The following is a 14832-nucleotide window of genomic DNA, read 5'->3' as shown; positions in this document are numbered from 1 at the left end:
AGCATGGAACAAAGTTATTTTGAAATAATGAACATCACTTTCTGTTGTCCAGTGTAGTGTAAATACAAATGCTGCACCTTGTTTATTTCAGTCATACATTGCCCAGCTAAAAATATCCAGACATCTACATTTAGTTTTCCTTATTAAAAGAAAACCCTACATTGCTATCACTTTAAATATGATCTCTCATTTTAAGTATGATCTCTATACATTTTTTCTGCTACAAAACAATGTCAGTACCTATAAAGGGATACAGCTGTATCTCCAAAGACAGAATGTGGATTTGCATATTTGTACCCTTCAATACATCCCAGTTAAAATCATACTACATGTAAGAAAATGTACCTTTCTTGTGTGGGTCAAATCTTTTTTAGTTTTCTTTTTCTTTATTCTCCCATTGTAGCCAGACCAGCTTGGCTATATACAGAATATGAGAAGTATGAGATACCTTTACTAAGATACTAAGATACTAAGATTCCAAGTATGTCCAAAACTCGGTCAACTCTGTTAGAGTAAGAATAAGAAAACCTTTATTGATACCACTATGGGGAAATTTCCAGTGTTAACAGCTGTGAAGAGACAGACAACAAAGAGCACATACGGTGCACAATATAATCAACAGATTATATTATAGATGTTAGAGTAGTAGGGTGTTCTAACAATAAATGGAAATCAACCATAGAAAAATGGCTGGTTTGGTGCATGCTGGCAGCTGCTAGATTCTTTATTCAAAGACAGAATAATCTAGTTTGCCATGTGAATATACAGTATGCTTTGTGTATCTTCAATCTACTGAAGCCTGTCCAGTTCTACCCATGCTACTGCCCTCTGCTGGCTGTGGATGGCATTGTGTATGGCTGCCAGCAGCTCATCAGTGCAGCTCCAGGTGCTGGGCTCCAGGGTGTAGTAGAGCAGGGGCAGCGTCTCCAGCTGCAGCTCCTCGGCCTGGCACACCTCCTCCATTATGCTGTCCTCTCCACACCGTGGAAAAAACTTCCTATTTTAAGATTTGGAGGGTCATGTGCAGCAAGTTAGAGGAAATCTGATGTATAACCACGGTGAATCGTCGTACTTGGAAGGCAAATGATTGTGCTCTTACCTCAGTTTCTTGTGCTTTTTGTTCTTAGGGCGGATATGGATGACGATTGGGTAGACTCCCTGCCTTAATAAGCCCTCAACACTGTGCAGGCCCAGCTCCAGCAGACAGTGCTTGTCCTGTGGCCAAAATGGAGATGTGAGACAATATACATTAGTCATTTCTACCATAAAAGGAAAGGTTGTATGGGTACTAAACATGATTTCACCCACAAATATCCATCTTACTTTTAATTGCAGGACACTTGGGATGTATCTGTGAGTAGATGATGACAAAAAATCAAATTTTTTTATTACCTGGCTCATGACATCCTGTATCGACTGCAGCCTTATGCCCAGAGCCTCCTCCGGACTGCAGGAATCCAACAAGAACACTCTCTTTTCCCGTCTCTCTGAAAGCTGGATAGGCTCTGCAAACCACAAGAAACAAGAGGTAAGAGGGGATTCTGGTGTGTCATGTAATGGTAAAATGAACAATAACCTTTTAGAGTTTATCTGTGTTTGGGTCTCTATGTGTGTGAACAAGTGTTTTTGCTGGGTGCATACCTGGTGAGCAGGTGTTGAACTTCAAACCAGACTCTGCTGGTTGCAGCAGCCTCTCTATGAGGCCGCGGGAGAGAAGAGAGGGGGAGAAGATGACCGGTCGCTTACTCTGAACCTGAACCGGCTGCACTATGCTGTACGGGATGAGGTGCTCCTCGTGACCTGAGAGGACCAGCACACATTAGCACAAAGGGCCCGCATACATACAATGTAAACAAAGAGACACTATGACAACTGCTGGATCTTACGTTTGCTGAGTGTGAAAAGGACAGGCTGTGTCGAACCGATCCCACGGCCGGGGTCCACTGCTTTGACCAATCGAATGCGTCCAGATGCTTTCTTCAAGAACTACATGAAGGAAAACGGAGAAACATTAACATCAGTGTTTACTGTGATAGCCAGTTCTGTTATAAATTGATTTAATTAAGCACAGTGCTTGAAATTCAGCTTGATGTAGTGTCAACACGAGCTTACCATCTTCCTCTTGAATTCCTTTTGTTCCAGGGCCATTTTTCGTAGCCTTACGAGTAACAGCTGCTGTGCTCTGTGATAGAAAACGGTACAATCCAGGTTATTAAAGTCCTTAAAGTACAGTGCTTAGGGCCTATTTGAACATACTCCATGGTATGATTCAAACAAGGCTAATTGTTGTCTTTTAAAGCAACTGCAACATTATAACGTGCTCTAAATAATAAGCAGTCAAATGAAGGTCTAATGGCGTGCCTGTTGTAGTTGGGCATGGTTCCTGTCTGCAGAGGCTTCGCTGTGCGTGGGTCCACCAGGGAACAGCGCCAGTGGTACTTTCCATTGTACTTTGTGTCTGTGACATGCATGATGTCATCACAGGACACACTCAGAAACGGCAGGTCACCGTGAGGCTCCATGTTGAGGTTGACGCGCACATAGAAAGAGTCAGCACCCACAAATGTAGGCGACGAGCGCAGTGAGCACAGCTTGGAGTACGCTGAGGACAAAGAAAAAACGGTTTAATTTGAAGAGGTTTCAAAACTTCTCTAACTGTGTTAAATCTCTGAGGAAACTCTGACCCTCTGGGTTGCTCTGGTGTTTGAGGGTTGAAGGCTCGGTCCACCACTGTAGAGAAAAGTGGGCCACCTCAGCAGTGCATTGGCTCAGCAGCACACTGCCCCCACCAAACAGAACCCCCTCAAGCTGGATAACAGTAAAGAGGAGACTTCATGTCATGTTCCACCCTTATATCCTCATGTTCATCTCTTTTCACGTTCTCTTTCATTAACCCTAATTGCAACCAAGGACCTTGCAAATATTCACACATCTGCAGGCAGACCTGTAATGTTCTTGTATTCGCACACACACATTTCATCTTCATCATGTAATATTTATTCCACTGACACACACACACACACCTCCAGAAGCTCACTGCCCTCCTTCAGCCCACACTGTTCCGCTGCGGAACCAGCTCTCACATGGCTGACAAAGATCCCTGTTTGGTTTCCTCCGACGACCGTGACGTCGTCAGCTAGACTCGCTCTTCCACGCTTTGGTGGGACGGGGGGACTTGAAGACGGGGAGTTGGTGGGTCTCCTGAGAGATAGCAATATAGATACCGTATGGAATAGATTCTATTCACTTCATATAATCAATGATGAACTTTTCTTTTTTACTTTTATTATCATTCACATTATGTTGTATGTATTGTGTGTAAAATTAAACCCGTATGTAACTGCTGGAGCCAATTATTAACAAAGGAGATATTAGGCACTAGACTATTGAACCATATCCACTAGAAATAAATGTATTGTTTATTAAGGTTTTTAAAAAACATAAACACTGTACCCGTGTAAAATAAATCAACTAAAATGCTTTATACTGTAATGTGTAAGTCAGGACCTTTACCTGCATCATCTTCTGCAGGTAAATTCTGATCCATAAAGGTTTGAAGATACTGCTACGAGCAGCATATAAGTGGCATTATTGGTTATTAAGAGGTGTACCTGGGAACGCTTGGATTAGGTTGGTGGGAGGAGATTGCAGACAGGTCGACCAGGTCAGGGGGGAAGAGGTGAGAGTCTATGGAGGTACAGGAATCCCACAGAGAAGGTTCACTCTGCTCCCCTGAAAGCATCAGAGAGCCTCATAACTTCAACTAACAATGAACTACATAAAAGAAAACAAAAGCAGAAGTGGAGTAAAAAACCTTCTCTGGTTTGTTTAATTGTAATTAATAAATACCTGTGATGTTATCATTCTCGTCACTGCCCCAGGATTCCAAGTCGAACCTTTACAGAGAAGAAATAAGATTGTAAATCAAAAGAAACAAAGGTGAAGGAGTGAGATACGGCAGGCTGACATTGTGTATCTGCAGGGCTACGTGCACGGGCTGACACACTCACTCTGCGTTGCATCGTCGGTTGATGGAGTTCATACAAGGAGGGAAGGGGAATGTGGAGAGCCGATTGATTTCCTTTTCATTGTCTTCCGTCTGCAGAGAGGTGAATAAACTGATGCTGACTCTGTCCTCTTTTATCCCTGTGCTTTTTAATGAGCAGCGCTGTGATACTCACTGACAAAAGGAGATTCTCCTCAGAGTTGGAACGAGAATCTGAAGGAGCAAAAAAGAGCATTCAAATGAAATATAGCTATAAATAACATATAATACATTAAAAAAGTACAAATAATTCCTTTGCAAAACTTGACCATTGTCGTTCCTGTGTCAGTGCACACAACTTACCCTCTGAGTTTTCATTGGCTTGGCCTCTAGAGGGCACCTGTGGTACAGAAATAAAGAGTAATGTAGTTTGAGGTATTGTGCAGGTATCAACATGCTTATAGCTGCAAAAGAATCTACTACACTGTCCTAGCCTAGCTTAAAAAGTTTGCTTAGCAGTCCAAAAGCTACATTCCTTGCATTCATTAAAACAAGGTGAGAAAACATGTTGTTGCAGTCTCCATAACAGTTGTGTTCCGTGCAGTTCACAAAGACGCAGTTACACACATTAACAGCAGCTCCAACTGCCATGATTGACAGCAGCATCACATTCCTGGAGTCTGATTCAAACCTTGACTGGAGCAATTACTCTTTATTGTGAATGTGAGTAAAATGAAAGTCATGGTTGCGCTGACCTTTCGAAGCAGCGGGCGGGTGCTATTGGCCTGGGGTCTCAGGTCCAGGCCGATGGAACAGCAGGGGCCGTAGCACTGGTCCTCACTGCAGAGGGACAGGTGGGACTGTGGAGCAGACATTATAAATGCATAAACTGATATGTGGTTTCAATTGAAAGACAGTGCTGCACCGCTGTGTTCACTCACACAGTGCAGAGAGGAGACGCTCTGCTCCACTTGCTCCCGGCTCCTCTCCCTCTCTCTCTCCAGCTCCCTCTGCTGCTCCTCCAGGTTGGCCTGCAGCTCCGCTATGCGTTTTCGGAGACGGTTCTTGTCCAGCAGACAGTCAGTGTACTCCAACTGCAGGCTGTCTCGACTACGCAGAGCCTGGAAACAGATTTAAAAGAGACAAGGAAAAGGATTTAAAACTCCTGTTTGATGGTTGGAGATGTTGCTACGTCACTTTAGGCTCTACTCAGACGATCCATTCACACTGACCTGGTCTCGCTCCTTTTCCAGTTCCATGATCTGGTTGAAATAAGACAAACTCCTCTTCTGCTCAGTCTCCCAGTCCAGCTGGAGAGTTCTCACCTTCAGTTGAAGCTGCTTGCACTGCGACTCCAGCTACAAAAATAATTTACTATTACAACCTTTACCCAAAGGTAGAAATAATATGAAATATTGGCTTTAAGTCTAATACTAACAGAAGTATAGAAGTATAGATAATGGACCTCTAACCATGTGTGACAGCTGACCTTGTTTCTGTGCTCCTCAGTGCTCTGTAGCTCCCCCTGTAGTCTCGTAATGATATCACAGAGCTCGTGCCTCTGCTCTGCAGACTCCCTGCGGTCCTGCTGCAGGATGTCCATCAGAGCCTAAAGGTAAAGAACAGGAAGATCATTTTACAAAGTAAAAACACTGTATCTTCAAGGTCATCAGTAAAAAAAGGAAACAAACAAATCTTCCTCTTAAAGGATGATTCGAAGGGTAAAAACACTGCAGCTGATTCTGACACAGAGACTGTTATAAAGATGATAAACAGTGTAGATTGAAAGCTTACCGAGTCCCTCATCTGAGTCCCTTTTCTCTCAGCTTTCTGACCCTCAATTCGCTGCGGTTTTTCAGGTAAAGCAGGTGGAGAACCGTTCACTCCATTGGAAATTAAACCGTTTCTTTTTGCTGGCGTGATGTTTCCTGGAGTATCAAGTTTGTCTGCCGCTGTCAACCTGCACCTGAGGTCCTCTACCTGTACGGAGAACAAGCGAAGCAGCCATAAAGGAAACACCCTGACATTTTGAAAAGAGCTGTTTCCAATGCATTGACATGGCTCATGGGCTGATTATCTACATTAATGAAAAGGATTAAATCTTCTAAAATAAATGAAATACAATCAGCAACAACCAGTAAACAGCCTTTGCAGGACAATTACATTTAATATGTGGCACGAAAACATCTTTTATTCTAGGAAGACGTTAGGGGTAAATAAAAGGTAATCATAACACCTACTACTTTCTTATTTGGGAGCATTCCTATCAGCAGGCATACTGCACATAAGGTAACAAGACAAGACACAGTTGGTTATCATCACCATCTCATAGGAAACAAAAGAACGCAACTATTTAAAACCAAAAGCTCGTATCTTACAGGTATGGGGGACATGTTTTGACAGAACACAAACATAACATAATGTAGACTGATAACATCAACACAGCTGGGTTGAACTGTTTACTTCAGTTTTCATGTTTCAGCATCATGCAAGCTGGAGCAGTTTCACTTGATCTGCCCAGGACGGTACGACTTTGTTCTCCCTGTCTCTACATATGTTTTTACAATAAACTGTTTGAAGAGAAATATATGGCCTTCATGGAGCTTTCAAAACAGCAACCTTGAAGTTTAGAGCAACAATGGAAATAAGTTGGGGGACACTGTAATTAGGAAAGTCACCATTTCTGCAGCAAGCAAACAGCTGCTTCAGGATCAGGAGGATCAGCTGAGGAATGTGGTGGCAGAAAGGAAATGACCCGTCCTATAACTTCAAGCTCATCACTGAGGGGCCTCCATCTGCTTCAGTGGAGTTTATCAGTTAAACACTGTGCTCATGTCAGACAACTCCTTTGGCAGTTTCAACAGAATATGAAAACATATTCATATGTTTACTTCTGTTTTCACATCAGCTCTACCTGCGTCAGTAGCTCTCTCTCACGGGTGGAGGCCTTGCCTTGGTCCTCCAGGGCCCTGGAGTACTTCACAGCCTGCTCCAGGTGCCGGTCCTTCAGCTTGCCCAGCTCTCGACTGGCTGATTCCCAGTCCTGACGCACCCTTAGGATCACAAATCATCCAGTGCAAACACTTATTTACTTATTTTTGGATAGGTAAAGTTACACAATCCTCGAGTCATTTACTCACTGAAGTCTCATGAGGATATATTATTATAAATAATCACACCTCTCTAGCTGCAGCCTGTCGTGACGTAACTCCTGAGCTTTACGTTCGGCCCGGCCGCGTTCGTCCTCCGCCATCCGGCACCGCTGAGACAGGCGGCGCTCACACATGCGGCTGTTTCGAAGCTGCTCTCTCAGTTTACGCACCTCCAGAAGAAGAAACTGAGTCAAACCCTCTGGACCTTCCTCATCTGGGGAGGAAAAACAGGTGGAGGTTAAAGGTCATACAGAATAGAAGGAAATGTGTGAAGAGGCAAATTCTTTATGTGTAAGGAGACAGGACAGGTGCATGAGTGTGTCTTACTCTCTGTGATAAGCGTGCACTTTTCACATTCGTAAATATGGTTACTATGAAGCCTTGGGTGTATACTCTATGATCTAAAGAGAAGCCAACTTTCTTCTTGATGGTTTTCTTGTTAGTTCTCATACTGGCTCGACATCTTTTGATTTTCACTCAAAATCTGTAGAACCTTTAGTGCCAGACTTCTGAAAGCCCTCCTTTACTTTGGGCTTGTTTGACATCCTCGTTCCTTCAGATACTCCTGGATCATCTTAACAGGAAAGAACTGTTTGCTCAGCTCTGCAGAGAGGACTTATAGATAACACTGACTGGCTTATAAAATGAGATGTTAACAACCTTCCAAGTGTTTGTATCTCAGGTCTGTTTGACGACCTCATAACGTTCAAATGCTTACCCAGTATGAGCGAGCATCTCTGCGTGGGCTGTTCTCCGGTCAGCTGTGTGTACTGCTCCGGGTGGTAAAACTCCAGTGACTCCATGAAGGCCTGAAGGCCTCGCTGACCCTGACCGCGCAGGATGTCCAACAAGCGACCTGTTGATGAAAAGGGAAGAACAAACACATGCCAGCTTGTGTCAGAACTTTGGCTCTGTGAACGCTCACATCAGAAACACTTTAACTCCTTCGATGTGTCACTTACTCCTGAGGTATTTCAAACATGACCCTGATGAATGACTGGCTCTAGGATGACTCACTGGCAATAAAACACAATAATGAACCGGGTGCTCTGGTACTTGTCTTCATCCCTTCATCTGTATCTTCTTTCACAGCTCATTCCTCCCTCTCCGTCTGCCTCACACTCCCCTGTACTTAGCATGTTCTTTCATCATACTCTCTCCTTAGTTTCTAGTTGTTTCTCTCACTGCAACATTTATCTTCGACCACCTGTTTCTCTCTGTCAACTTGCTGCACAATCATTAACACAAACTGTTCCTTCTCTTGGAGTTTTACTAAATAACCACTCTTCATTTGCTGTACTTTGCCTACATTATTGCTAACCATTTTACAGAAAACTACTACTGGATTATTTCACACTGAGGAAAAGTTACAGAAAACTTTACAGCTCTGTGTCTGAAGATAATGCTCCCCTCAGGAAGTGTTGGGCAGTCTTTCACCTCATCCCTCACTGTGTTTTTGTCTGTTTAAAAGAGTAAATAAGATTTGGAACCGATGGGAAACACATGCACAACTGTCAAATAAAAATGATTAAAGGTATCCAATTTAAGCGGATGGCTGGTGTTGCTAAATGATGTATTGTAGCTTTTTAATGAGACTTCCTCCTCTCACCGGCCTTGCTGATACGAAGTGGGTACTGTGTCGAGTTGAGCACCTCGTCTTCATCTTGTTCGTCGATGACCTTGCACTGGCGCAGATACGGCGTGAGTTTGGCCGGGTGGAGGATGCGTGTGAGTTTGTGTCGTACCCCTTCCACGCGTTCCCAAAGCTCCTCGCAGCGCTCCTCGGACCAGGGGGCAGAAGGTCGCGCCTCCTCCTCCGGAGCTATGTCCTCCGACTCTGCCCAAACTGTGACGCCTGCGAGAGACAAAAAGTAGTCAGGTAGGTTAGAGTAAAAAGACTGTGCACTTCTTTGAAGACAGAAATGTTGTGCATTTAGAAAATCTTGCAATAACGTGACTCATCAGACTTTAACCCCAAAGGCCAGATTAACAGACTAATCTAACGTCCGGTCCTAGACAAAATATTTTTCCCGCAGAGAATTACATTGGAATTTGTCTGACCTCGCTTATCTGTGTCTCTGCAACTCTCAGCCATCAAAGTGGGTCATTTGAATCTGCTAAAAACACAAAGATAAGGCATCCAGAGCAACCATACAAGGCACCTTTGTGAGACATTTTAACGCTGTAATTTCAGATCAAATACAATTTGTTGGAGGGGATCCTCTTTGACAAACACTGATCAGCTAAGAGAAGTCATTCTTAAGGATTAATGGGTTTATCTGCTGGATGGTGAAAGAATAAAATAGAGCGTTTGGCCTGAAATCTTCCAAGGAAAGCGAGAGAGATTTGCCCCTACAAAATAAAAGTCCTTTCAGATGAACAATTACCTTGAAGCCATTTCCCACACTTTAACGGAGATTAATCTTACGTAAGAGGATTCCTTAATAAGCTGACACATGTTTGCATGAATGAACAAGAACGTCCATACACAGCATGAGTTAATATAACAGCAGCATTGTCTTTACACACTGATTTACTGCTGTGGAGCTGAGGGTCTGTTGTTATCAGGGCCATAAACTTCAGCAGGGAGCAGACTTTGCGGGTCAGTGTCTCACGGCGTTGGAATGAAAATACTTCGTGACTCATCGCACACTTAAAAACACAGGGAACCTCAGACAAAAGATTTATCATCCACATTCACGTTGTGGGGAAGACAAGATTGAAAATGATTAAACCTGCAACTATTTAGATACAGAGAATACTGAGACTAGATGTAAGTTAAATGTCTCAATGATCTAATAACAGCACAATGGTTGATTCTGTTATCACTGATGAAAAGGAGGGAGCGCTTTCACCAGCCTTTCGAAATCCAGTGACAAATTGTTGAACGATGCACACTGTAAAAACACAAGCTCGCCAAAGCTGTGTTGATACCATCCTATGACTCATTTGTATTTATTAGACAAACAAACACCGTTATAATCACAGAGAGGTCCGGGGCAGCAGTGTCTCTCTCGTCTCACTGCTGAGTGAAATGCACTAATGCACCGTGTGTATCAGACTAAAAACAAATGAAAAGACGCCACCTGATAGCTTGTGATGCGCTTTGATCTTTATTTAGCAATGGTTCAAGAATAAAGAACTTAAAACTAAATTCCTGAAGCAACCTATAGGGAAATTAAAATAAAAAGTTATTAATACCAATTTACTACTAATAAATGTGAGGTGCTAGCTGCCTGCTCAGCTGATAACACCTATCTGAGCTAACAGGCAGGCTGAGGCAGGTCTGGAATCTCGGTCATTACCCACAAACAGTCTGCTGAGACCTCGTTCTCATGCAATTACTATTTAACTCCTCCTCACACTCAGAGTAGTAGAAAAAACTGAGATTTATCCTGCATCACCTTCTCTTAAAAAAAACAACTAATTTGCACAGGATGAAGATCAAGTTCACATTTAGACAAAATCTTAGGGGGGGAAGGGGGCAGTATGATGCTATTATTATGATGTTATTAATTGATAATCTAATATATTTCAGTAGGAAGACTTAATTGTTTAAAGACAGGACAGATCATAGGAACATTTTTTCTTTATAATAAATAATAAATAAAGATAATATAATTTGAGATGCACTTTTGTAATTGGCATGGAGTTTTGGAGAGCTGATGTAATGCTCGATGTAAATTTCAGGAAACGTGAATCATAAGCCATGAAATACAAATCACTTTTGCACAGACAAATGATGAGCAATCCATTGAATACATGCATCACAGTGGACAGTAAACATACCTACACATAATGTGATCATTTCATGTTTTAAAGATTAAAAAATGAAGTTCATAGACTTGTACTTCTCAATGAGTTGTTTATGTCTACCTGTTAAACCCGTACCTGTCACTGAAAGCTAACACACCTGTATTGAGCTAAAGCTCTGTCTTGCTGCTTTTTTACTACTAACAGTGTGACTGATTGCTAGACCGGATCAAAGTCTGTCTATAGTTTCCCAGAAGCACCTTTCAACACATAGTAAAATGATAAACAGCGCCGTAACTGTTACAATCTTAAATATTTGCTTACCACTCATGTCTTGAACCTGCTTGAATCTGTTGTGACGGTGAGGTAAAGCGCGTCGTTACATCCCAACAGGTCGAGAGACGACGCAGGAGTGAAACCAATCAGCGGGGTACAAACGTGTTGGTGTGCAACCTAACTGGTGAGCAGCGGAAGGTACAAGTCCGCGTTTACGCACACCTTGGCGCACTCAGCTCCTCCACCCACGGTCAACCTGAACCAGCCAATCAGCAACAGCGAAAGAGAAAGGAAACGGTCCCTCTTTTTTGTTAAAAAAAAATGTATAATGTCAGTCAAGTGCAGTCCTTAAGCACTAGGCGGCGCTTTAAACCAATGTTTTGTCCACTCCTAAAACTGTCGCCTGCAAGCACAGCAGTATTTTACTAACACAAAGTATTCTCAGATCACGGTAAAAGTATCCTCGTTCAGCTCCTACTGTAAGTGTTAAATAAGTTGTTTTGTCAAGAAGGCTTGTCACAGGAATTTGTCAGACTTCAAGAGAATCTGACTCATTAACTCTGACTCATTTTCCAGGTGTTACACTGTAATGTGCAAAAATATCTGGCTTGGTAAACTTCCATCAGTGTGTTGTATGCCTTATGCCCTTGAGGAGAGCTAGTTAGTCACCATGGCAGTCAAGAGGAACCTGATTGACAGATCCAGTACATGAAAACACAGTGACACAGAGTTTCATACAGACTGCTGTAAGTGCTATTAGTAATTCCCACTGAATTACTATAAGTACAAAATAAGTGGGATAGCTGACTGTTTGATCTAGATTACTTCCAGAGAACTTCTACCCACGCAATAACACCAGGGAGTGATGTAAAGATCAAAACAAGCAGTGGCAGGTAACATCAGGTGAAAGATATTTTCCTTTTTGTGATATAACGGAACCAATGTCATTGGTTTGTACAGAAAAGATATCAAGATCTAAATGTGTGCAAATATGTTGTTTATCATTTTAGAGAAACTTCTTCTTCTCCTCTTCCTCCTCCCCAGCAGCTGGGTAACTCTTGAGTGTGGAGTGTGAAATTTGTCCTCCAGTTACAGGCAGGAAATATGGCATGCCTGGCAGAAGAATGAGTCTTTTTCTTGGCGTGTTGACAGGAAATGTCAGGCTGCCCTCCGTCTCTAGGCCTCCCTGAATAAACAGGGGTCTCAAAAGTAGCTGCTGAAAGAAAGTACAGGTTCATGTGCACAGAGGATGTACATGAGATATTATTTCATGCACCTGAAACACAACAGTATCCACAGCTCTCTTTCTGTAAACATACTCAGAATAAGTTGTTGCTTATGCACACATTTCTGTGCATCAGGCCTGACCACGCAGTGTTTGTGGTATTAAAATAAATAGCATTGATGACATCATTTCCTTTTTTTACTTATCACAGAGGAGTAGGCTGAGCAGTGTATTATCTTAAACTTGGGCCGGGGAGAGGATGAACTTACTCTGCCGACTTTTATCTGTTTTGCAGGAAGTTTTAAAAGTGAGAATTAAAAGACAGGAAATAGAGTAGGTCATCTAAATATCTTTCTCTTATCTTGTGCTGCGTCACCATTTTACCTCTCTTTACTTAAATTATGACTCACAATCTCACACCTCCTCTGTGTCTCTCTCTGTCCCACTTTTATCGCTCCCTCTTGCCCTCTGTCTTCATCTTCCATTAATTTTTGTTCTCCCTTTCTTCACCTCACTGCCTGTCCTTTCCCCTCTGCCTCTTTCTCCATCCATCCTCGAACAGTCCGTCCTGGCTTTGCTGTTAGGAGGGAGGGAGGGAGGGAGGGAGGGCTGCAGTGGACGCATTCCTTTTGTCTCTGAGGTGACAGCGACACAGAGGAGCCATTGACAGCAGCACTGGACCCCACAGTTGGCTCGTACTGGAATGTGTGACTTTGTGACAGCTCAGTTGTACACAAGTAGACTGTGCAGAACTCCTTAAATGCACTCCACTTGTTAAATGTTAGCTTTAAGTTTATTTTATTCTCTGTACTCTTGAGTGTGCAGGTGTTTTTGTGCTGTCTTTTTGAAAAGAAAACAGACCATAGAGCTCAAACAGCACCAGCGTCTGTGGGCTTCATTTCTATGTCTGTCCCTCCCTGATCCTGCCCGTCACACAACAGGCCTGGTTCTTCACGCAGCGGCTGACCCTCCATGGCTCCATCAATGACTCAAGCCCGGCGGCTGCGCAGAATCGGCCCTTTGTGTCCCTAAAGAATGCGTCTTCTCAGATTTGTTTGGGAAAACTGAGGCAGAGAGAGAGCGGGATGAGGGCATGAGTAATTGAGACAGATTTAAATCTTGATGTGATTTATACGTCCTTTGTTGGCAGGATACTGTGACAGCAGCTTTCACCATTGATAAGCCTAATCAAGATGTGTTTGATGCTCTGTGACATAACTTTATATTTCAATTCAGAAAGAACATCAGGCATCAATGAAACATGTCTGTCTCTACGTCCTACTTGTAAAGAGGAAGATATATTTCGGAGCGTTCTGCACAGTGCAGAAAAATCGTCTTTGACCAAAAAAGCCACTCGTGGTCTCTGCAGTAAGCTCGCCCTCTCGTTCTCAGCACTATGTCAGAAACAGAAAAGGAACACATGTGAAGCTTAGTGAGATCTTGTAAATATCCCAGAGTAAGACCATGCAATTTCCTGTTTAACGTGAAGTCAACATGAAAACACCAGCGGGTCAGCGTGATGGAAGGAATCCTTATTGAAGCAAACAAGAAGCTTAGACAAACAATAAGAGGGACAGAAATATTAGAAAATGTAAACCAGAGGCCTCTTTGTTCATCACTGATGAACCTGTTTGTTTATTATGCATGACCTGACAAAGACAGTTCACATGGAGACAATGTGGCTGATCTCTTCTTGATACAGAGCAGACCACACAGAGCCTCATCTGGACACAGTTGGAGGAGGCTGGAAGACATCAGCAACTACTAACATCAGCCTTCCCCATAGTATCATTCTTGTTGCTGCTAATGCTAAAAGTAGACATGTTGACTTCAACTGTTACAATTACGATTACTACAGCCTTTATCATTACTCTGCTTCTCGTGCTAATTAATTTTCACACTTCTGTACCACTATTATTGGCATTGTAACCATAAGTATGTATCACCTGTTGTTGTTGATGTAACAAGAACATATGTTGTTCTTGCTCTCTTTGCCTGTCTCTATCCTTGTTAGAGCCATTTTGTGTTTACAAATGATATATTTATCTAGTTACCGGGGCAATGTCAATCCTTTGTCTTTATCATTGTAAACAATTAATTTTGTTGTGATTAATCAGCTGATAGTGAGCTGCGGGGAAGCAGGAAGGCGGGACTGAGTCTCTGTGTTCTTTTGTTAAGCAGACATGTGAGATGTGTGGAAGTGGACGGGGCATCGGCACAGTCTTTTGACCTCGTGTTGATGATACTACAACCTTTGTTTATTTTGTTTTGTTAATAAATCCGTCAAATGAGGACGACACAATAAGCGGCTGCAGTTGTGATTCTTAGATCTATGTGTGAGTCAAGAAGCGGAGCCCTGTTAAGGAGGTATAGGCTAGTTTAAAATCCTGAACCGGTCAGAACAATCCTGCATCTCCTTCTGTCCCATTTTGGGCCCATCC

The 14832-nt window shown here is 42.8% G+C and overlaps 1 protein-coding gene across 1 annotated transcript; it reads right to left on the bottom strand.

Annotated features, from left to right (window-relative positions):
* Position 1: 1 nt before the first annotated feature.
* LOC138604225 (caspase recruitment domain-containing protein 10) lies at positions 2 to 11290 on the bottom strand. The gene is made up of 24 exons (XM_069676100.1): positions 11215 to 11290; positions 8747 to 8992; positions 7856 to 7993; positions 7165 to 7351; positions 6900 to 7038; positions 5780 to 5965; positions 5475 to 5594; positions 5218 to 5343; positions 4927 to 5106; positions 4741 to 4845; positions 4349 to 4385; positions 4182 to 4219; positions 4011 to 4099; positions 3850 to 3896; positions 3612 to 3732; positions 3024 to 3201; positions 2685 to 2808; positions 2362 to 2602; positions 2113 to 2182; positions 1887 to 1986; positions 1642 to 1800; positions 1393 to 1505; positions 1100 to 1215; positions 2 to 997 (listed from the first exon to the last, which is right to left on the bottom strand). The coding sequence occupies exons 1-24, from the start codon at positions 11219 to 11221 to the stop codon at positions 790 to 792; spliced, it is 3075 nt and encodes a 1024-aa protein (XP_069532201.1). The 5' UTR covers positions 11222 to 11290; the 3' UTR covers positions 2 to 789.
* Positions 11291 to 14832: the final 3542 nt, after the last annotated feature.

The sequence above is a fragment of the Semicossyphus pulcher genome, unplaced genomic scaffold (assembly GCF_022749685.1).
Source record: "Semicossyphus pulcher isolate SPU_LCO1_2020_fin unplaced genomic scaffold, fSemPul1.0.p SCAF_25, whole genome shotgun sequence".
NCBI classification, from domain to species: domain Eukaryota; kingdom Metazoa; phylum Chordata; class Actinopteri; order Labriformes; family Labridae; genus Semicossyphus; species Semicossyphus pulcher.
The sequence above is the reverse complement of the archived record's forward strand: the minus strand, read 5'-3'. Positions and strand labels throughout refer to the sequence as shown.